The sequence below is a fragment of the Macrobrachium rosenbergii genome, chromosome 51 (genome assembly GCF_040412425.1).
Source record: "Macrobrachium rosenbergii isolate ZJJX-2024 chromosome 51, ASM4041242v1, whole genome shotgun sequence".
Lineage (NCBI taxonomy): Eukaryota > Metazoa > Arthropoda > Malacostraca > Decapoda > Palaemonidae > Macrobrachium > Macrobrachium rosenbergii.
In genome coordinates, this window is record NC_089791.1 from 57,817,883 (window position 1) to 57,840,448 (window position 22,566).

Genomic DNA, 22,566 nt, shown 5'->3' on the forward strand with positions numbered 1-22,566 from the left:
CGTTCAGGCTCCTACCACCACTTATCTCAGCATCACCAAGAAACCCCAACTTGGAGATCACACCATTACTCTGTAGATAATTTAGTAGATTCCCAAGTTTTGCCCTCGGACCATACATACTCCGGCCCAGCTGTTACTAGTAGTCGGGGACAGCCTGCTGGATCGGGAGGACCGGATTCGGGCCGTGGTCCTCCCGCTGCTGGAAATGATGCTCGAGTTCCAAACCCTTTAGATACCAGTTTAGAATCCGCCACGTCTCAAAGGCATAATACCCAGGGTCACTCCTCAGGTAGAATATTAGTGAAACTTGACATTTCCTTCGATTTATCACTTGGCATATTGAATGAAAGTCCATGCATGACTTACACTTAATACTTTTTGTAAATGCCAACGAAATCTATTCACCATTTCATCTTCGCAGGTAATGATTCAGAGTGGGTGGACATGACTGACACAGAACTCCAGCGTATTATGAGGAAAAGTACTGATAATAAAACAGGAAGCCGCTTGACCAGACGTGAGTCCTTAGCTGCAACGCCCCCGCTACCTCCTCTTTCCCCAGAGGGCACTCCATCACCTTCACCGAGGCCGTCCCCAACACTTCGCACTCGAAAGCACAGCTTGTCGTACAGGTAAACTTGATAGAAAGTATGATGTGGATAGGTTCTCTTCATTGGCCTTACTATAGTCAGTGCACGTCACGTGGAGTACTGTAGGCATTACAAAGGTTGTTTGCAGCGTCTCTTCGGTCCCTAGCTGCACCCATTTTTTAACCTTTTATTTTACCACCTCTCCGTTTCCTGTCTTCAGTCTTTCTGTCCATCCACTCCAACTTCCCCTTTTTACTTTTTAAAACATTAAATGGCTGAAATGCCTCCGTAATTTACTTGGCTTCATAGCCGATTTTTCATAAGTCAACTAATCTTATCATAGCGAGCTCTATTAAAGAAGATAAAACGCACATATTGTTAGATTTAAATGTTAAGATGTGTCTTTTTTAAGACATTTGTAATCTTTTGAAGGGAAAATGATCTGCTTGGTTCACATAGAATTTCCATATAAAAGAGGTGATTCAATCTCTTGTTACTAGCGTGATTTCCCTTGTTACTTTTGCTGTTAATTAACCATGTGCAGTATGAAGCATAATCCCTTTTTCATGTCGTTTTATTCTGATCTTGCCACATGCGTTGGCAGATGAAGAGTACGGCGAAATGTTCGATATGAATTCAGAGAGAGAGAGAGAGAGAGAGCATTAGTAGTAGTTTGTTGTATGTATTTTAATTAATAGTTTCATTCCGGTAGGGTGAGGACCTCCTTGTCGAGGCCAAGTTTTTAAAAATTGTGACGTGATGATATGCATTTTGAAGAGTACTGATCACTTACATCTGAACTTTTCCTTTCTCTCTCTCTCTCTCTCTCTCTCTCTCTCTCTCTCTCTCTCTCTCTTTTAGGCTATAACACAGCAACGGACTAACTGCCAGGGTGCCTAATTCATTGCTTTGGTAATCAGAGGCATACTGATTACCTTTCCTCCAATTTCAAGAATTGAACGCGAGTTCTGGGTTCGTAAACCAAGCGCCTTCTATTTGTTCCATGAGTCTCTCTCTCTCTCTCTCTCTCTCTCTCTCTCTCTCTCTCTCTCTCTCTCTCTCTCTCTCTCTCTCTCTCTCTCTCTCTCTCATCATTGGCTGAAATAAGGGCATCTTGAATAAGAGAAGAAAATAGACAAATTGTCTTAAAATATGTGTCTCACAGCTGTAGGAAGGTGGGCTAGTTGTACTTTGATACTGAATTATCATGCCGCAATTGGTATCAGAGGGATCAAGACTGCCATATAAAAACCCATGTAAGTTGTCATTACTGAGAGAAATGAGTTCACATTCGTTAGTGACGGTTCATCGTTTAATAAAGAAGTTAATTGGGTTTATGGTCTATGGAGACAGTCGATATGCATCACAGTATAGGAAACTACAAAACCTTGACTTAACTCATAGGATATCAGAGTCCTAAAGAGAGAGATCTGCTTTTAACAAACATTTTGCAGAGGATCCATATGAGGTAGTGAATGATAGATAGTTCTTTAATTTGCAAAAGCGGCTTCTCCAGTATTTGGTATAAAATGTAGCATGAAGCCAGGTCACTTATGTGTCACTGGTAAAATAATTCTTTAATCAATCTAATGCCTTGAGGTTACTGTCGCTGCATTTATATAACAGAAGAGTTTTCAAAAACTGCATTTTAAAATGGATACCATACTTGAAAAAAAATTGAATGTGGAAACTAGTGAGCACATAAAAACAGCAAGCCAGTCAAAAACATAACACAATATGATATTTCAGCTGTGGAGGATTAAATAAACCAGACTTGTTGGAGGCAGCAGAACAAGAAGCAGGTGGACAGAGAGGCGTCGGCGAGGGACGGACAGGCAACAGTTCCCAGGGCAGCTCTCAGTCTACTCCCAGAAGACCATCGAATTCCCATATACATCATAATCACAATGGGTAAGACATCATTACACTTCCAGGCTGAGTACAGTATTATCCTGTTAATTAAGTTGGTATAAAACTGGGTCCCTTGTTATGGAACATAGAGGCTTATATATATTTCTGAAATTTTTAACATGAGATGCTGTAAAATGAGCATTTCTCTTGTTTTTCCCATTAAGAAATCATGTACGGTTACATCCCTCCTTAGCATAAACAAAGGTATTAAAAAGCCTTCCCTGTAGATCAGTGTCAACGTGGTGTTTCGTACTAGAATAATCCTTTTCCTTCCAAAATGGGGGTCACAATGACAAAATTTAATGATGTGTTCAAGAGGTAAATCTTGGAAGAGCCAGCCGTGTTTAAGTTTTCTTGATAAATCAATGTCTGTCTGTAGTTATCCTTATAAGAAGGATTACGGGACATATTACAATGTACAGTAAAGTCCTAACCTACTGTATTTTATACTGATAATGCATTTTTATCCCATAATCCTATATCCACAATCGTTCTAGGACATCCAAGTTTTTAACCCCACTACTCGGTCTTTATACTTAATAACTGAGAACTAACGGGAGAAATAATATGTCCAGAAACTTGAATTGTGTACAGATATGCAGCTTTGAGACACTTAGGCCTATTGATTGTAAACTTAAACATACCATGTCTTTCTTAGCTTTACAATTAGAGAGCCTGAATGCCAATGGAACTATGTTTTAAGGGACACTTACGAAATTGCAGGTACAAAACGCTCTTGGCATAAGCCGTAATGCTGCGGCTGGTTCTTGTGTATAAACGAGAAAATCTGCATGCAGTTCTGTTTACATGGTAACTTGACACTCAATATAGTGCTCACTGGAATTTCAAGTTCTGCTGCTTGGCATTTCCACTTGTCAAAATTATCTATTTTTGATATGGCAGTGTTTCAGAATATACATGCTGTCATTTCCAGGTAACGACTAGAATAAGGAATCCTCTAGACACTTTAAAATCGAATTTTACATCCCCACCCCACCCCATCGTTGAGGTTTACTAATTTTAGATATAATGTTATACTCACAGAAAATCGTCCACAGCACGCTTGACAATGATACTTTAAAAGCAATTTTACCCTTTAAACTTCAAGATACGCTCGGCAACTTTACGGCATCTCTGTCCAAAGCACATTGCTTGATAGAACTCTCTCTACCACTGCTCCCACAAAAGAAATCGCAGATCATTCTCCTCCATCATGTTATACCAATTCAAGAGTCACAGCAAATGTGGTATCTCTCCTTACTAGTATTAAGTGAAGACACAAGAATGAATGTTGAGATCTTTTTGATTACAGATTTTTCTCTTATGTCTTTTTAAAAATTCTGTTTTTTCTCATACCAGGGGAAAGACATCTACAGGTGTTAATGCTAGTACCCGAAGTGTAGGCGTATCGAATGAAAACTGGGCTCACAGGAAGCCAGAGGAGAGAAGAAGAGGTGAAGTGCTCAACCCTCACAGCAAGAGCAGCAATCGAGTCGATTTAGGTTTGTCTTTTGTTTGTTTTGCGTGAATTAATGGGCATTTCCGTAAGGATACTTGAACTCTGAGACAGGGTTTCTCAGAGATATTGTTGCCATAGATTTCCCTAAGTTTTATTTCCTCATTTTATATATTTTTTGTAATGGCACAATTGAACTTGTCCTCCGCTCTTGACAATTTCAATGTATAGTATACCTTATGAAGTACTGTCTATGGTTGTATTATTACGTTTTGTAAAGCCTGTCAGTTCTAGATTGTCCATAATGAAGAGGCTTGAAATGTATACAAAGTTACAGTAATTATTTTAACACATTTACCAAGACCGTAATCTGAACGTAAAATTCATGGTAATGTTGATTTTTTTTATTTTGTTATTTCTTTTTCCCGCCTAACTTTTTCACATAAATCAAATACTGTAGTGACTTTATATGAATATATTGCCCTCTTTACTGGATGATGCTAATTTATTTGCATATGTTGTAACTAAACATAGTTTAAAGCACTCAGTAGAACCCGGTAAATCATGTATAGGATGAGATCAACTTGAAAAATTGTAAATAAAAATAATTAAAATGCCATTTAAAATATGAAGTGAAACTCAAATAGAAGAAATCCTCATGGATATTGGTAAGTACAGGTATATGGTATATAAAATGTACAGAAGTGTTTGCATAGAGCTATACGACTCTCCAGCTGAATGTTTGTACAAAGAAAAAGCAAAACCAAAGTAATTCAATAGAAATAATAAATTTGAAAAGGAATAAAAGTAATTAACAATTTTGTTAAAGAAACGCTTACATTAACTTTTTACTGCATCGCGAACACTTCCCAATATCTGTCCAGAGAAGGGTCTACGAGAAGTACACACAAACGAGCCCTGGTTCAGTTTTATTAAATAACTGATAACAATGCTCTAGAGGGAATGAATCATGTTCGCAAAATAATCAAGAAGATACCTTACTCTTTCTCGCCAAGCCATACCTGTTATCCCTTTTTCTCAGTGCATTGATTAAAATCCTTTTCAATGAATTTTGTGGTCTAATTCCCAAACACTAGTATAATAGCAAGCCAATAAGATAATTACAAGATCTTGTTTTCAAATGTGTGGTCTGCTTATCTGCCTACTGTTTTCGAAATCGATTTGTTGACTCAATTTCCTTCCACAAGGTTAACTAATATTTTGACAAATTTGGTGGTTTTATTATAAAATGTACACTTATCGTACATTTTATAATAAAAACACCAAATTTGTCAAAATATTAGCCAACCTAGTGGAAGGAAATTGAGTCAACAAATCGATTTCGAAAACAGTAGGCAGATAAGCAGACCACACATTTGAAAACAAGATCTTGTAATTATCTTATTGGTAAATCTACAACTATTAATCCAGCCTCCTCACTGATTCCCTCCACTACCAGAACAAGTGTTGGATCCCTAATGTGGGTGTTAATGGTGCGGGGGACACCCAAATAAGTAATCATTTAATGCAAAACGGTGTTAATAACCTTTTTGGAGGTATGTTGTTTAACAAGAAGATATGATGATACTGAAGGAATCACCTGAAAGTACATAATTTATTTTCATTTTTATTTTTATTTACTGTATCTTCTTCAGCCCCATTCTCTGTATTGCATTACCTTTTTGGGTCTCTTTCCTCCATGCTAACATTCAGCTGAGGAGTTTTGTTGGTCAGACAAACCAAGAATTCTATAGATGTTTTGCACACTATACTTACTTATATTACTGCTCAGTGAAAATTGCATCTCATGGTTCTAGGTCCCAATGGAGGTGACTTAGATGCAGGGGAGATTACTTCTACAACAGATGCCCTCGATTTAGACTCTATGCTCGATGGTGGAGTAACAGAGGCCACTAGTGACGATGACGCAACTTCAGCATATGATCCTGATGTACACCTCATAAGAAAACAATTGGAAGGCCTTGAAGGAATGTATTCCGAGGTAAGAATATTTGAGATTCATATTATGGAACAGCTGTGGCTGGCCAAATAAAGTGCTTATGTTGACATGTTTTGTGGAGCAAAAACATCAGGGTAATAAAGTATTCAAGGCTTTATCGTACTGACTTGGTTTAATCTTTAATTTAACCCTATTTCTTACTAAAAATAAAGGTAGAAGTTTGATATCAAGTCCAAAGCTTGTAAGTATCAGTTCATAATATTTTATTTTATTTTGTATTTTATCTTCAGGTTTTAAAACTCTTAGGAGGGCGTCGAGGAGGGAGAAATCTCATTGGTCATACTGGTGTAAATATACTCGATTCCAAAGCCTCCAGACGGCGTCTACACGGCTCCCTATCATCACTACCCTCTTCCATTGTGTCGTCTCGCCCTGGAAGGGAAAAGCGGCGCGTTATTGATGACAGAGTAAGAAAAATTGGAAGAGATTATGGCGGGAAGGTAAGTGTCTGTTTTATTTTATGAATGGCATTTTGTAATAATATGGTGCTGTTTTTTTCATTAATGTGGTAGATCAATTAATATTTATGTGTATGCAATACCCAGTTGTTTTTAGTTTTTGACGTTTAATGTAGGTGCTCTAGAAAATTCATGGATTTTTTTTTCTTAAGTACGATGCTTACACATTATCGATGCATGGTGTTAATGAATATAATTTATATTCCAGACTATCCACAAGAGGTTTCAAAGGCTGGAGAGTCACGTTGTTACTTTGGCTCGCAGTGTTGCTCACCTCAGTTCTGAAATGAGAACTCAACATCTTATGCTACAGGTAGACTCTTTTGTTGTTTTTATTTCTGAAGTCATTAATTTATTCACTGAATTGCAGCGAGAAAACTACGAAACCTTGATCAAATGTTAAGGAGATATCTCTGCTCATGACTGTTTCATGCATACCTGTGGCTGACAAAAAATTCACAAATAATATATTTAATAATGATATTTGCTGTTCTTTTTGAACAGGTGACTTGTATGTGTACTGATACTCGCATCACAGATGAGCTAGGCTTTAGGGAACTGATGTTTTCAGCCATAATTTTCATAACGGTTTTGAACGTATAATATTTTTTTTTATAAATAAAAACTAACACAGGTATGTTTCACAGCTTATTCTTGGTCACTGTAAGCGAAGTGTATTGATGGCCAGGTAATTGATTAAGGAAAAGCTTGACGGGTAACGGTTAGTCTGCTCTTTATGTGGATGTTGCTAATGAATGAGATATCTAGCCGTTCGACTTCCAAGTGCGTGAATCCACGTAGTGTCTGTAGAAGGGTAAAGTCCTGGGTGTTCTGGTGGACTTGGGACCATATTTATTATATTACTAGGCCTATTTACTTTAAGAAAAAGATGCGTTGTCCAAAGAGAAAGAGAGAGAGATAGAGAGAGAGAAAGTTAAACTTAAAGTAAAAAGTTTGCCTATAGTGATTAGCAATGTAAGTTAGATTACAGATGAAGTATGTTGACAAGTGTGGTCTCCTGCAGTAGCAGAAATATTGGATATTAATATTCCGTGGTTCCATGATGCTAATGTCTCCATGGACAGTTTACGCTCCATATCTGACTATTTGAGAGCCACAAAAACAAATTGAAAAATTGACAAACCAGTGAAGTCAGAGATGGCATTGTAATTTTTTTTTATTGATTAGCTGAGTGTAATTTATTTGGTGGCTCAGCCACTAGGGTCACTGACGCCGATGGTAATCTGTTCCAAAAACTTAAATACACTAAATAACCATTTTAAATACTGTATGTTAAAATAGAAAACAATGGGTGTAAGACGTGCGGCGGTAGGTAGTACATCAAAAAAGAAATTACGATAAGAAATATTCTTTACACTTTACCCTTTCAGTCCTGAGCTATTTATTCTGGACAGTTATATGAACGCTATCAAACTGTAAAAACTGCAAAGAAGAGTTGCAGAATGATAGGATGATTTCTGAGGGTATCACAAAGAGGAAATTATAGGATAAATTGGAAAAACAAAGGGTGGTTGATAAAATCATAACGAAAGAAACATAAGCATAATCGAAGTCGTTTGACCAAAGTCAGTCATAGAGGCTAGGAGAGAGAAAGTGAATCCATTATTTTAAGAAAAACTTTTAGTAATGGTTTCATATTTGTGCAACGCCACTTTTGCTCGAGACATAACACGCTGCTCTTTCACAGGAAATCGAAAGCATACGAGGAGAAATATCAATGCTGCGAACTGGAAGCAATTTGCCCAGTAATAATGGAGGCCACGGAAATAAAGGATCCAATCATATCTCGTGGGAGTCCTTCAGAGCTGGTATTCCAAGTCTGTCCAACCCGGGAAGAGTGAAAAAACTTACGCAGTTCTTCGGCGACGAGCCGCCTCTAGTGAGAATCTTTCTTCGTAAACTCGGTTATGAGGTGAGTCAGTTTTCTTATCCAGTGCCAATACGTTAGGGGGTGGGAGGCGTGACTGAATATTGAGAAAATTCTTCTTAAAAGATAAAATAAACTAACATTTCTCATAGTTTCAGAAATATGCTGGATTGCACAAAATATAAAGTAATATTTTACCATGACTCAAAAAATGCTAAATCATTTGAATAAGAGAAAATTAATGCTTCAGTTTTTCAGAAATATGCTGAATTGCATGAGCAAGGAAAAATTGAACTTGTATGTTTCATTGTTTCAGAAATATGCTGGATTGCACCAATAATAAAGTAATATTTTTCCAAGACTCAAAAATGCTGGATTATTTGGATAAGAGAAAACCAATGCTTCAGTTCCTCAGAAATATGCTGTATTGCTTGAGCAAGGAAAAATTGAACTTGTATGTTTCATTGTTTCAGAAATATGCTGGATTGTTCGAGCAAGAAAAAATTGGTATGCTTGAACTACCTTATCTGTCAGAAGAGCGACTTCAAAAGATTGGCATTCCAATGGGTCCCAGATTACGCATATTGCAAGAAGCTCAGGGACCAATCAGGAAAGATGGTAACTTGAGTGTATATGTCGTATAAGAGAAATTATTCTTACTGAAAAATATGTAGCGCTTTGTTTCAATGTACATATGTATATACATTATCTAATTTTTTTTTTTCTAAGGACCTGTAATAGAATTCAATACAGATCCACGTATTGAGCATTAAAAATGACGTATACAGGAGCCTGGCAAAAATGCTGTGTTCATTCTTACTTTGCAATAGTTTTAATATTCCCATTTTGGAAATGTTTCATATGCTTGTGATTTTTTTTTTCTTTATCAGACTTGGAAGAGATTATAACTTTTCAAGAATGATTCATATGGAATTAAGTTTTAAGATATTTTTAATACATTTGATCATAGTCCTCACAACCACCTATTGAAAAAAATGTAATGGTTATTATCATTTTTAAAAGAACAATCTTGTAAGGTCCTATTGCATAGGCAGTACTTCTACAGAGATCATTACACAGACATTGGTCTGTTAACATTCACCCTGGAAAGTTTTCCTTTCAGGCCCTCCTCTGACAAGTCAGAGGAGAGACACTGAGTTAAATCTTTTCATGTCAGTATGAATTACGTGCAGGGAAAATTTCCATTAAATCAAAGCTTTTCGTTAACACTGTCCTACAAAAGTCTTCAAGGAAAGTACCGTCACTGTGCTAGAATTCATCTTTAATGATACTTAAAGTGAGGTGCTAGCATGTGTGTCTATGTAATTTTTTTGTTTTGTTTTTTGTCAGTCATTTTAATGTTTTGCCTAGGATTTCTCAGCCCTGCATCGCTGAAACCTGAAACGGTTACATAGAGGTCAGACAACTAATGTCACTTAAAGATTAAGGCTTTAAATTGTTTCTCTTCCATTACAAAGTGAGCAGATGTTCTTAAAAATATTGTTCACAAACATGCATCACGAAATGCATTTTTAGTTGAAAAGTTTTTCAGATGCTAAAGGCTGTGTTATCAGATATGAGTCGTGTATAAACTGTATTATAGTGTACTATGGTTGTGCTTCATTATAGTCTCCTGTGTACCATGTAAATTATCATTTGTACAATTCTAATAAAGATACAGAAAGCCGTATAGAAGTTTTACATTACCTGACTCAGCTACCATGTCGCCTAGATCTTGTTACAGTGAATCTACATATTTTTTTCAAGTTCATTTTGTGCTGAGAAAAGAATGCTAAGATATCAATTTTGTTTGCATTATTTTTGGAGTTCTACTGTATATTCCTTCAGTAAATTGATATTTCCTACACCAATGAGACACCTATCTTTAAATCGACAATGTTTGGGGACATTACATTTGTAGGCTTATATGCAGAGCATTGAAAGTCGTGAATGAAGCTGTTTTAGTTTCAGTTATAACCAAGTCTTTCCCGTGAATTTTATTCCACAACTTCTGCCTACTAGCTCTTCGTTGGGGAGTCGGCAGAGCTGCGGACTGCCACTCGGTGGGCCCGAGTTCGATTCCCTTGGCCGGCTGCTGAAAGAGGAATTTATTTCTGTTGATAGAAATTCATTTCTCGCTATAATGTGGTTCGGATTCCACAATCCACAATAAGCTGTAGGTCCCGTTGCTAAGTAACCAATCGGTTCTTAGCCACGTAAAATAAGTCTAATCCTCGGGCCAGCCCTAGGAGAGCTGTTAATCAGGTCAGTGGTCTGGTAAAACTAAGGTATACTTATTCTACTGCCTACTTTGAATTATACGCTGTAGTTTTCTGTTTCGTTCGTTGATTATTCTATCTACAGTAATTTGCTAAGTCTGTCCGTCTCTCTCGCATCTTCCGAAAACAACCCATACACTTTCCAGCCGGCATGCGGCATGACATCTGTACATTCAGTTGTTCACACTTCATTTACATTTAGTTCGGCCTACACTGCGCTACATTTATCTCTGAAGGTTGGTCTTACTTCCATGTCGGCAACAGTACTTCAAAGCGTGTCATGCCTGTACCTTTGCCAGACATACGATCTTTTCGAACATTGCGCATTCCTTTGCTCTTTACATCTGTTTAAAACAAGCTAAAAGGACGTCAACTACCAAGTCACGCCCCTTTCCAAGGGTAGTTTACAACTTCGACGTATAATACTACCATTACGTTATAATTTATTGAAATATCATCATTACGCAATTATTTAGCGTTTTTCCAATCTTGTATCTCCCACGCACGATACTTTCACTCAATCACCATTTTCATTCGATCACCGTATGGTACTATCGAAGTTCAAACAACCCGTTACCGTAAACCAAGTTACCCAACCAGGACTTCAGTTGTCTCCCTTGTTTTGTTGACAAACTACCGCTCTCTTCCGTAGCTGTCTCGGCTGTGTTTACTGAACGTTTAGCAATCAGTGTAAAAGTTTTGTGCTGTGGTGTGTGTGTAACTGTTATCCCAGTGAAGTATAGGTGGTCAAAAAACTGATAAAGGAAGGTTGTATAATCCCTGCGAAGTAGAGCGTGATAAATTTTTAGTCACGTTAAGGGAATGTCCCTGCAGTGACGTACACGGTACACCAGTTTTTGTCTCGTTTGTTCATAGGCCATGTATTCCGATGTGAAATATCGAAGTGAAATGGTCAATTGACACTCCATTTCAAACCTTACAAACGAGCGCGAGAAAATATTTCCTGGGCGATTAAGGAAGTCTCTGAATGGAGGTGAAGGTGGGTGATTAGGTAGTCTTTGGATGAAGATGAGGGTAAGTAAAGATAATGATTTTTTTTTTCCCCGTTAACTACAGAATCTTGTTCTTGAAGTGCTCATTGGTTCGAATTTTGTGCCTTGAATAGCCTAGTCCCTGTTTTGTGGGCAAAATGTGTATGTGAATACAGTCTCCCATTAACAAGTTAAGATTTTGCAAATGTTAATCAAATTTCAAATTGATTATTCTCAACACACGTTTTTCGGGAATTTAACTATAGTGAAGCGTTAGTAAAATACATAGTTTTCGATATAACGTAAAATTTGATAAGTGAAGTCTTTTGGGAATAGAGAAACTCGTCCTCGAGAATTTTTTTTTTTTCAAGTTGAAATTAGAAACTATAGCCTAAAATGAAATGTTAAATTTACGAAACGTTCTCATTTGCAATTTACACTCAAATATTGGTGAAACATTATAAAACTACGTAAGATACTTTAATATGCGATAAAACACTACGCAGAGAGAAAAGTAGCAAAGACTTTATAGTTAGGAATTGTTAATAAACATAATAATAAAGCTGGCATAACAAAATAAGCTATCGTAAAACTCAAACACAGTTTTTGAAAATTTGACAAAATCATTGGATATGCTCAAACAAAATCCTCACAAAAACAGAAAAACCTTTTTTATGTTGAAAGCAATTCACATAAGTGAAATAATACTTTTCATTTCACATATTTCACATACCAATTTCAGATCTGACAAAAAAGGTGAATATGATTTCTAACCCCCACTGTTTGTGCTCCAGGCCTGTATTGCCTGTTTTATGTTGGAATTTTCTTACAAATTAAATATTCTCACCAACGATTGTACTATAGGGAACTACTGTCGTGTTGGTTTTGGTTTTGATTATTCATTCGTTGTTGTTATTCATTATTTTCGAAGAAATATCGAGGTGAAGTTAAACAACAGGTTTGCTTCACGATACTCGCTTGGTGAAGACAAGTACTTAAAAAAAAATGGTCCACCCAGGCATAAAGTAAACCATAGAAAATGTTTCAAACATAAGATACAGAAAAATAAGGTACAATCCATGGCAAACTATTATAAATAATTGGGCGCTTTGTGCATTCGATTAACTTTTTGACATTTATTTACAGTGATCAGTAATTTTATAGTAAATTCAATCTTGTTTTTATGTACTCAAACTTTAATAAAAATTGAAAAAACCCCACACTCGGTAAGCCAGAGAGATTAGACCAACTCTTAAAAGGGAATTTGTATCTCAAACGTATTTAGCTTTTAGCCTAGTGTAAAGAAAGGGTGAAAAATTGGCAATTATTTCTCGCTTTCAAATGCTTTGCTTAATAGTATTCTGTATTTATAATTACAAACCAATCTTTTCCTTCAAGGTAACACTTAGGCTACCGTTTAATGTAATCAAATCTGACATCTATGAGGGGTTGGTGGTAGGGGGTAGGAAGATTGGGAAACTGGTGTTTCGTGTGGGATGGAAATCAAACGAACGACGGCACTCCTTAAGCTGCCGAATGGCTGTAACGTTAACCGCCCCCCCCAAGAATGTAAGAGATCACAACGGATTTGAAAACTCAACAATAATATATACACAAATTTTGACGTAAGAAAATTTTTATTTTACAAGATAAAATCGTTTGATATAAGGATATAAGCACGTCTCAGAACTAAATGAGTCTTCAGCTGTAACCGTACCTAACGAGATTGGAATTATTTAATTAATCGGAAAAATAGTTGTCAAGTGTCATGCGGCCCATTGAAGAATAACCAAAATAAGGTTGCATTTAACGGTTTGCATCCTGACGGACGTGCATTAGGAAGTCTTATGTGTTATAGGAACATTACATAAAAATATTGATCTGTGTTCTTTTGCTTATTCATCATCTCGGGTTTTAACTTATACTGGCACTAATATTAAAACAATACAGTTTTAAAGAAATGTGACTATAATAAATTAAGTCAGCTGGTTGATAGAGTACAGAATATGTCCACACGAAATCTTTTAATCTATTTAATGCCCTAGTACGTTTAAAGGTACCCATTGATCGTGCTTGCATAAATTCAGTTACATCTAAACCAGCACAGCAAGCAGCGAGGATTTATAATGTGGAGGCCCTGTCCGGCATTCTTGCGGAGACCCCTCCCCGCCATATCCCGCCACCAGGCCACCCCCCTTAAATTTTTCTTATAGTTGCCACCCACCTTAAATTTTTCTTATAGTTGGTTAACTTTAAATTTCAAAACCACAGAGTATGTAAAGGCTGTTTATAAGCAAAACCTTAGCTTATCATATGAAAATGAGAACAGAGCTAACCACCTGTTGAACTGACTGCAACGTAGTGCAACCAAATTAAGTAAGTGTTAACAAATGAAAAATAACAAATATATGGCTTTAGATTCCGTAAATAAGTAGCAAATCATCCTCCTAGTTATTATAGATGATTTTAACAACACTGATTACAATTCTTAATTCACGGACAGTCATTTGATGGTGGTTAAGAAAATCAACTTTGTAATGTGGATGATCAGAAGTAAAATCTGCTTGAATAACCAAGTGACGTAACAGCAAACGCTATTGTTGCGTTTTGATGTACAAAAAGCCGCTTTTTGGAGCGTTATACGTATATTATATATATATATATATATATATATATATATATATATATATATGTATATATATGTATATATATGTATATATGTATATATATATATATATATATATATGTATATATATATGTATATATATATGTATATATATATATGTATATATATATATATGTATATATATATGTATATATATATATAGTATATACATATATATATATAATATAATATATATTCTATGTGTGTGATTTATATACATTCATGAAGCTGCAAATGTTTAATATCAAATTCACGCTACCTCTGTAGCGTGAATTTGATATTAAACAACATTTGTAACCGTATATATATATATATATATATATATATATATATATATATATATATATATATATATATATATATATATATATATATTATGGTATTATTACAGTTTCGGTCAAATTCGGATATCTAATATTTTTTACTTGCTATCAATATTTTTGTCATGATTCATACAAATACTTACTCGCATCTTCCGCAAATTAAGAGTTACGGAGATATTTGCCGATGAATATTGTGCCTTGTTGTTATCGCAGGGATGCGTTTATGCTGCCATGTCAGTTTTTCTGCTGATGCGTTTTTGTTTTTTGTCAATGTATTGTGGGTAAAAATGCCTAATCGTCTTTTGTTTTTCGTTATGAATTATAAGTACGGTACAAATGCTGAAACCTGATTGGTTGCTTTGTTTCAAGAATATCCAATTAACTGCGATTTTGGAATAAGCCGGCTTTCTACAAAAATGCGCTTCAGTTGACTGCCATGGATTCCGTCGCGCACGTCTGCAGTGGGGTGTTCTCTGTCTTACTTTGAGGCTATTGGTCGTTTCCATGGACATTACAATGGAACTCCACAGGTTGTGAATAGCTTTCTTCGTGAACATTTAGTACTACCATCTATTTAAGGTAAGAGAAGTGGTTAACGAAAAGGGTAACATTACAGTTTCGGCCGTGAATTTCACCGAAACTGTAACTAGACGTTACGGGTAAAATTTCGTTCCCTGTAACCCCTGTGGCAAAAAGCGCAATCCAGTTGCCAGAACATACGAGCTTGCAACAATCATTTAAAATGTGCATAAGCCGCGTAGCGGCGTTGCACCACCCGAAACTGAGAGCGGTACCGATGGCGGCCATGTATCAAAATCTAATCATTTGCGGTAGAAATAAAGGTCAGATTCGTTTAAAGTACACTATTTAAGCTAGGAAAATGTAATTTTTATATCGGAAATGTGAATTTGACCGAAACTGTAAATTTACCATATATATATATATATATATATATATATATTATATATATATATATATATATATATATATATATAAAATTTATCAAACCGTTTTATATATCCACCGCGCGCGGTGGTATCTCCGACGTCCACTGGATTTATATAAGTGATAAATGAATAGGAAGTACCACTGGGACATGTGGACCATCGAGCTCTCAGTGGACGTTACCACCGCGCGGTGGTAACGTCCACTGGAGTCGTTGAATGGGTCCATGTCATGGTTCGCGTCCTCGCGGTACTTTTCATTTATCACTTATATAAATTCCCTTCGGTGATAATTCTCCATCGGAGATACTCGAGTAGCGTGAATTTGATATTAAACGACATTTGTAGCTTCATAATTATATATATATATATATATATATATATATATATATATATATATATATATATATATAACCAATGTTTGCAGGACTCATTGCTATCGTATTTCTATTCAAGAGCAGGGACAACATATTAACTAAATAAATTTTACACAAGTTAAAAGACTTTTCGGGTTTTATTCATCTGATTTCAACGACAGCAGTAGACTAATTTCTGGAAGTATAGTAGACGAAATATCAGGAACAAGTAGTATAACAATCACAATGACGGGAGAAGAACATGTAAGTCATATTCATAGAACTTGATGCATTACATAATAGAAATCTGTTTATAAAAAGAAGCCTGTCATATTTTAAACACATCTAAAATATAATAAACTTACATCTAAAATATAATAAACTTATGACTTGGGGTATAGCCTATGCAGTTGTCGTTCACTAAGCTGAGCTTCTTTCGAGGGACACGGTGAATCAGACTTTGGAGAAGGGCAATTTTATGCATGAGGAACTACCTATTTATATACAAGGATAATTTTACGTTATACTGTTCGTGTGGCCTTTTTTGTTCGCAAGTTAAGTAAACGTTTACTTGCAGAGAAGCTGGTTTCTTGCAGGTAATTTTGTGCTTTAAGTAGTATAATTATATATTTGCGTTTTTGTGGCGCTTAATCTAAACCGTTTATCAGTCAGAAAAAATAGCGCTTTCTCTCGATTTTAACCACTGTTTTGGCTAGTCATCTCGAATGACTTGTTCTTCTTGGAGGTCTCATGAAGAATAAGTTTACAGGCTATTATTACTATGTTTTTTTTTAAGCAATTAAAAATTAAATATGAATGATGACGTTAAAAGCAACCTTGAAATTTTGTTCATAGTTAGATTTAGATCAAACAGGCTAAGAGGGGGAAAACAGTTGTTTGAGTAGGCCACAGGCCAGGGTAATGCTAAGTTCACACATTCACGTATCAAGGCACGCATGCCCACGCACGGCCACGAACGGGGCGGAGCCAGAAAGTACGTAAACACAACGCAAATACAACGTAAATGTACCGTAAGTACTGTGTAAATGCGGCAGCATGCGGCGCGACCGTGACGGACCACCTGGCCATGCGCCAGGGGGCAGGAACCTTTCGACCTGCTCAAAACCCTGCGTGGGTGGCCAGGTCAGGTGTCAGGTAGCGCGGCCCGACCCGCACAGCATGGCCACCACCGCGGGTTGACCGCGCAGCTGCCACGCCCTTGCCTGGGGGCCCACGCTGCCCCAGGGCACTGCGTGGCTGTCAGAATGGCGTGGGGTAGGCCCACCGCAACGCTGCCGCATCCCCCATTACTGCGGAGATGTGGCAGCGCTTTTGACCTGGGATAACAGGGACGGCGGGCTTCCAGGTCATGTCCCGCTCTATCTTCGTCCCCATTACCAAGTATTGATGAGAAGTAATATATCATGGATTTGAGCAATATCTTTTATTAAATCAACCAAAATAAACGGAAGTACACAAATGCACAGGGCAAAATAATCCTGAATTGATACATTATTGATTTTTAAATAAGTCCAAAATAAATACAGGAACAGAATAGAAACAATGTTAAGAGAAGGTACTTTCAAAAATGATAGAATTATCATATCAGAATAGATTCCATGTTAAGAAATTATTAAAAAGGGCAAAATAACTGCATCTTCTTTCTTTTATTTATATGTATGTTTATTTCATATTGATTAAACATACATTTATAAAATCATTTTCCGCTCTATCCTCTTCCCAATTACCAAGTATTGATGAGAGTAATATATCATGGATTTGAGCAATATCTTTTATTAAATCAACTAAAACAAACAGAAGTACAAAAATGCACAGGGCAAAATAATCCTGAATTGATACATTATTGAATTTTAAATAATTCAAAATATATGCAGGAACAGACATTTAAGTAATTACAACAATCAGGTATGCAGGAGAGTAACTAAATCATGTTCTCCTGCCAGTGCACGGAGCCTTCAAAAAAAAAAATGATGAAAAGTATTCCTTCAGCATGTTACGCTGTTCCTTTGCATCCCTCGTTGCAGTGTTGCTGGTCACGGTTGGAAGGGCTGCTCTGGGACAGGTCACTCCTCCAGCTACCAGGGATGACAGCATGTGTGACAGGGGTGCTCTGATCTCCTTCTTGTCTTCGTGCATTTCTTCTTATGATCTATTGTGCAGAACACATGCGGACATCACTAATGGCTCTATATGGTCAGGCTTCAAGCATATTGCAGTGTGGAATACTCGGAATCTGTTTGCCAGAATCCCAAAGGCGTTCTCCACCGTCCCTGCGTGCCCTACTTAACCTGTAGTTGTAAATCCGTTCCTCCTTGCTAAGTCCTCTTTTGGGGTTCAAGCTTCATAAGGTAATTCCTCAGGGGAAGGCATCATTGCCAACTAGGAAGTAGGGCACAGAGATCCATTAGTTGACCTGGCAGGGCATCCGGTTGGGGAAGATTTGCTTCCTCTTGCAACAGCATTTCTGCCAGTCGGGTCTGGGCAAATACACCACCGTCTGACTCTGACCCAATGGCTCCACGACGTGACGTACAGGAACTTGTATGAAGCATCAGCAACTGCAAGTAATACCATGGAGTAGAACTTCTTGTAGTTGAGTAATGCGTGCTGCCCAGGGAGGGATTCACGAATCCTAATGTGCTTCCCATCTATAGCTCCAATTACGTGTGGGAAGTTCCACAGTTCCTCAAAACCCGTGCAACCTCCTGCCACGCTTCAGGTGTTTTGTGGCACCTGCAGTTCCTCATCCACAAAAGGCAAACAATGGCCCTGCAGGTCTCTGGTGCGATGAGACTAATGGTGTTGTGGGCTACCGGGCTTAATATTGCAGATTCTTGTATGAATCTACCTGGCTGAGGAGCGTGGGGTGATAGCGACACGTGAGCCTGGCTCAATGGGTTTCCTCCAGAATGTCACTTTCTTCTGAATGAAGGTGTGACCCGTTCAACAATTTCATTGAAGAGGTCCTTGTCAATCCGGGTAAAATTTCTGTACAGCTCTGGGGCTTCGGTTGACAACTCCGCCATCAGGTTGTCATAATGACCTTGCTCCATCCTTTTTCTGCAGGCATGCCACGCCCACACCCTCCTTGGGCGCCTTTTTCTGCCTAAGTGCTTTGCAGCAAATCATTGCAAGCTCCAGCAATAACATAGCGTATACATACTCAATGACAAGTGGCAATAATTCTGGTCTATCGTATATGCTATAGCTATGAGTTGACGCATTTCAGCTATGTTGTCCATGTTGCTTCAGCCATCGTTGGTAGTATGTCTTGTATGCGCTGTGGTATTCTGGCATTGACTAGCTCACATGTGCAGCTGCTGGCCTTTATATAGCTGGGGTTTAACCCCGCAGTACGAAATTATAACGTGACGTTTGCGTAACTCAGTTACGCAGAACGTAACATCCTTTGATATACGTCAAAGCGAACTTGTTACTGTCTGCCAAAACACACTACTTCTGCCTGCGCGCCGCCGCTTGTTCGTCAGCGTCCGTCACCTGCGCGGTGCGTACATTTACGTTGACTATAATAAGTCATGCATCGCGCAAGTCGTCCGTGACACACGTATCCAGTTAGGCGGGGCCTATTTTCATGCGTATCGCCAAGTTTCACCAATTCCGGCTGTGCGTGCGCATGCGTGCCTTGATCACGTGAATGTGTGAACTTAGCATAAGTCAGAATGAGTGAGAGCGGGCAACTGTGGTGGTTTCTAAATTCTCATTATGGCACCACGCCGAAAGTATAGCTTTGTTCGTAATTTATCATTATTTAAACATTAATTTTTCTCCGAGCGCATAAACCTTATAATTCGACATCTGCCTATCTTGTCTGTACATTTTTGACCGTTGGCGTTACGGCAAACCACTCGTAGTACACTAAATTATATTACAATGAATTAATTACATATTTCCAACAATTTTGAGGGGCCCACAGTGGGGACCGGCCTTTTTAGGGTAGAAGGGAAAACCAATGCGAATGAACAGCTCCAAAAGTGATAATGAAATACGTTCAGTACACAAGAGAAACTGCTAAAAACGTTTGTGATTCACAGGTGTGATTAAAAGAAAATGACAAGGGAAAAAACAGGAGATAATAAGTAGAAAAGTAAACTTAAAGTTGAGAGTTGTCAGTGGGTTTCAGTTGTCTAGGAAGTCGCCGTCCCTATAAGTTATTGTAAGACGTTTTGTTGTAAGCTGTAACAGTGGTCATCATAGATTCATGTGTACTTCATCTTTGCTATTATTAACGTAATTTCATGTTATAAATCTCTATCGCTAGGTCATTTCAGAAGTTATATCAAAATGTATCTATTTAAACAGCTCCACTGCCATACCCCCAACTCCACTCAACTACCTGTTGCTAGTTGTTATAGTAATAACAACTAAAATTAGCTTCGTTCCGACCAAGAGCTTGGTTGTTAAGAAAATCCTCAGTGCTTGTGGGAATACGGGCTATCCCAGGAGGAAGAGCCCATGCATATACATAGTCCTACTAAATGAACGCGCGATTGTGGGACAAAAGTAGGGAAGAAAATCCAAGCGTATCCGTTTTCATCCGTTCCAGACCGAGCGTTTACCTGCGTTGACTGAAGTGGGCATTAGGCTTGCGTGTATTTCTTCAAGTAAATTTTTTTGTTTATCAAATATTATTTGTTTTAGGACTTGATTTTGAATAGTTATGTAACCACTTTTTTCCTTATAGTAAGTTCCTTTTTATTTTTATAATCTTATGGGATTATGTTATTTGTACTTGATATTTTAGTTTTCTTGTTAATATTTTTTTCTGTATAGGCCATGTACTTGCAGGAACAGAGATTACTGTTTACTTTGTATATTTTGTATTATGTCACGTTGTGGACAAATTTGTACTAATTATTGTATATTTTGTCAATAAAATAACTAACTAACTATCTGTCTACAGTCAACATGTGCTGCGGAGCCGTCGCTTTCGTGATTTGTGTTGCCAGAGGTTGGGATATATTTCGTCTTTGGGGATTTCGGACTGCTGATTTTATGTCAATTTAGACGAGTCTTTCATAATATTTATATGCTTTCATACTCCATTATCCGCAACAGGTGGTCATACTGCATTGTAAACGGCATTTGCAAGAAAATACTTGCTTTATTTTTCCACTTGGTGGGGTAGTAAGTAGAGTGAATTTTACTTATATTTAGAGAGTGGACGAATTTGATCAAAGTATGCTCATGGGTGCAGTGTTACAAGTATTCTTATTCTTTACCGAGTTAATATAACTTTTAAAGCCAGAATGTCAATTTTGAATCATGAGACACACTTGAGCGTTGAAGGGTTCTTTCTCGTTTTCGTTAATTAGTTGCGAGAAAGCCGTCTGAACTTTTTTTGAGCAATGATGCGTCCAATTTCATTGCTACAGACGGGTGGTGTACCTAAGAACTAACTGTAAGAGTGATTAGGATAAATTTCCATGTTCTTTGCCACTGAAGAAAGCAAACACCACAATTCTTTAGAAAACTCTCTTCTTAAAGTACCATGTACTTTTCTTTGCTTATTAGGGGAGAGATAGTGAAAAGCTCAAACACAAGTTTTTGCTTGTGAAGAGAGTGAGAGAAACAAATACCAGGTGGGGGTAGGAGGGGGTTACATGTAGACGGGGGTTGGGATTACCAAGGAAGTTAGATTTAACCTCCTTGGGGATTACTTCGTCGAGGCCCCCTATTAATATGGATTCGTATCTATAGTCTGGCTCCAAAAGGTTGAGACTCGAAGGCGGCTTTTACCTATCGGCTCCTACATGGCGATATAGGCCTTTTCCCCTACGTTGCCTCATGCACTTCTCTGGAGTTTTTAAAGGCCTACCCCTTTTAATCCGTGCGTCTGTTAATGTCTCCTGGGAGCAATATACTTCTGGTTGTTCCCTATTGCCTCGACATTCCTTAGAAAATCTTTCCATTCTTCCAGGTCCCTGTTTTTCATATAGGCTTAATTAAATTTTTTTTTGAGCTTTCTTGGGATTATCGCAGGCTACTGGACTTCTCACTTTTAATTTACTTGATTTTGTGTTATTTTACCTACATATGTAATTGTAATAGCCACAATCCCCTCTTAGCTTGTAAATTCCAAGCCCGCAGCAGCTCACCCATTTGTTGATATATATATATATATATATATATATATATGTATGTATGTATGTATGTATGTATGTATGTATGTATGTATGTATGTATGTATGTATGTATGTATGTATGTATGTATGTATGTATGTGTGTGTGTGTGTGTGTGTGTGTGTGTGTGTGTGTGTGTGTGTGTGTGTGTTACCGAAGGGGAATTTTTTAGTTGATAATAAGTTCTTCCCCGTGGGCTCGAACCAACGAAGGACAAGAACTCAGGACTACAGTGACGCCTAACCCATATATATATATAATATATATATATATATATATATATATATATATATATATATATATATATATATATATATATATATATATATATATATATATATATATATATATATATATGTATGTGTGTGTGTCTTTCACTGTAATAGAGCATTATAATATGAAGATAAAAAGGCCCGTAAAACACTGTTGGAACGTTGCAACCATAGATTTCGAGCACAGAAGGAAGTGCTCGAAATATATGGTTGCAACGTTCAAACTGTGTTATATGGGCCTTTTTATCTA

General features: G+C 37.3%; 1 protein-coding gene across 4 annotated transcripts in view; it reads left to right on the plus strand.

Moving 5' to 3' along the window:
- LOC136833434 (uncharacterized) overlaps positions 1-10,011 on the plus strand; it is a 144,629-nt gene extending 134,618 nt beyond the window's left edge. For all 4 annotated transcript variants that reach the window (XM_067095592.1, XM_067095591.1, XM_067095593.1 and 1 more), the window contains 9 exons: positions 1-289; positions 422-632; positions 2,340-2,501; positions 3,861-4,003; positions 5,775-5,959; positions 6,208-6,417; positions 6,644-6,748; positions 8,144-8,368; positions 8,797-10,011. The exon at positions 1-289 is cut by the window's left edge and continues 747 nt beyond it. In XM_067095592.1, the coding sequence (XP_066951693.1) occupies positions 1-289; positions 422-632; positions 2,340-2,501; positions 3,861-4,003; positions 5,775-5,959; positions 6,208-6,417; positions 6,644-6,748; positions 8,144-8,368; positions 8,797-8,967 (1,701 nt within the window). In that variant the 3' untranslated portion in view covers positions 8,968-10,011. The remainder of the gene's footprint in view (positions 290-421; positions 633-2,339; positions 2,502-3,860; positions 4,004-5,774; positions 5,960-6,207; positions 6,418-6,643; positions 6,749-8,143; positions 8,369-8,796) is intronic.
- Positions 10,012-22,566: the final 12,555 nt, after the last annotated feature.